This window comes from Trichechus manatus, unplaced genomic scaffold (assembly GCF_000243295.1).
Source record: "Trichechus manatus latirostris isolate Lorelei unplaced genomic scaffold, TriManLat1.0 scaffold05547, whole genome shotgun sequence".
Classification (NCBI taxonomy): Eukaryota; Metazoa; Chordata; class Mammalia; order Sirenia; family Trichechidae; genus Trichechus; species Trichechus manatus.
This window is the reverse complement of record NW_004449483.1, coordinates 1-1,149: the sequence shown is the minus strand read 5'-3', so window position 1 is coordinate 1,149 and position 1,149 is coordinate 1. Positions and strand designations below refer to the sequence as shown.

The following is a 1,149-nucleotide window of genomic DNA, read 5'->3' as shown; positions in this document are numbered from 1 at the left end:
CCCCTGCCACCCACCCCTGCCACCGCCCCTGCCACCGCCCCTGCCACCCACCCCTGCCACCGCCCCTGCCACCCGCCCCTGCCCCCGCCCACTCACTGCGGCTGCCCCCGCCCACTCACCGCCCCTGCCCCCGCCCACTCACTGCGGCTGCCGCAGGAAGTTGTACTGGCACATGATGGTGAGGAAGAAGCCGACGAAGCCCTCCACCGTCATGGCCACCAGCCCACGGGTGACGATGTCCCACTCGAATGGGGATTTCATCTTGTCAAACTGGCCTGTGGGACAGCCGGCTCAGGGCCTGTGCTGGGGGGGGGGGGCCTCCAGGAGCCCCACAGCCACCCCTGCACCTGGAGCTGCCGAGGCTCCTCTCCTAGCCCACCGTGCACTGCTGGCCGGAGGGCTCTGTGCCGCCCACCCACCCCGCACCGGCACACACCAATCTTGGCATAGTACTCGTTGATGTACTCGTTGTACGCCATCTCCATGAGCCCGTGACCCAGATTGTAATTGGGGAAGATGAGGAAGCAGCTTTTCAGGTAGCTGTTGACGACCTTCAGGTCCTGGAGGGTGGCAGGGTGTCAGGCACCCAGCCTGGGTCACGGCCCGCCCACCCTGCCCCTGCCCCCACCCACCGCCACCTTGTCATGCTCGAAGAGCTGCAACAGGAAGGTGGCCACAGTGGCCGTGATGCCGATGAAGAGATTGATGACGATGAGGAAGACGTAGGCAGAGCTGGGCACCTCGAACCAGAAGGAGGCCGGGTACATGATGGGTGTGATGGACCACCTGGGGGCGGGCGGCAGTCACTGGGCTGCCCTGGCCCTGGCCTGCCCCACGCCCCGTGCCCACCCCTTACCCATAAAGCAGGAAGAGGGAGAGCACAGCTGGGAAGTTGGTGGGTGACGTGTAGGCCGGCAGGTCGAACACAAACAGGATGATGACGCAGCAGGTGGCTGGGACAAGGTAGTTGAGCTGCAAGAACGGGAGTCGCTGGTGGGGGCGTGGGGCTGGGAGGGGAGCGGGGAGGGGGGCTGGTGTGTGAGGGGGCAGGGGACATGGGGTAAGGGGTGGGAGCCCGGCTCGAGTGGGAAGGCTCGAGTGCCTGGCTGGGGGGGGGGATGGGAACAGAAGAGGGTGGGGCATGGCAAG

At 66.6% G+C, this 1,149-nt stretch overlaps 1 protein-coding gene across 1 annotated transcript; it reads right to left on the bottom strand.

The window, feature by feature from the left end:
• Positions 1–142: 142 nt before the first annotated feature.
• Positions 143–1,007, bottom strand: LOC111819456 (ATP-binding cassette sub-family A member 2-like; the record flags this gene model as incomplete). Its single annotated transcript, XM_023725901.1, has 4 exons — positions 143–275; positions 380–560; positions 639–786; positions 857–1,007. Coding segments are annotated over 4 exons (613 nt in total), but the record flags the coding sequence as incomplete, so codon positions are not given.
• Between the last annotated feature and the right edge of the window lie 142 nt (positions 1,008–1,149).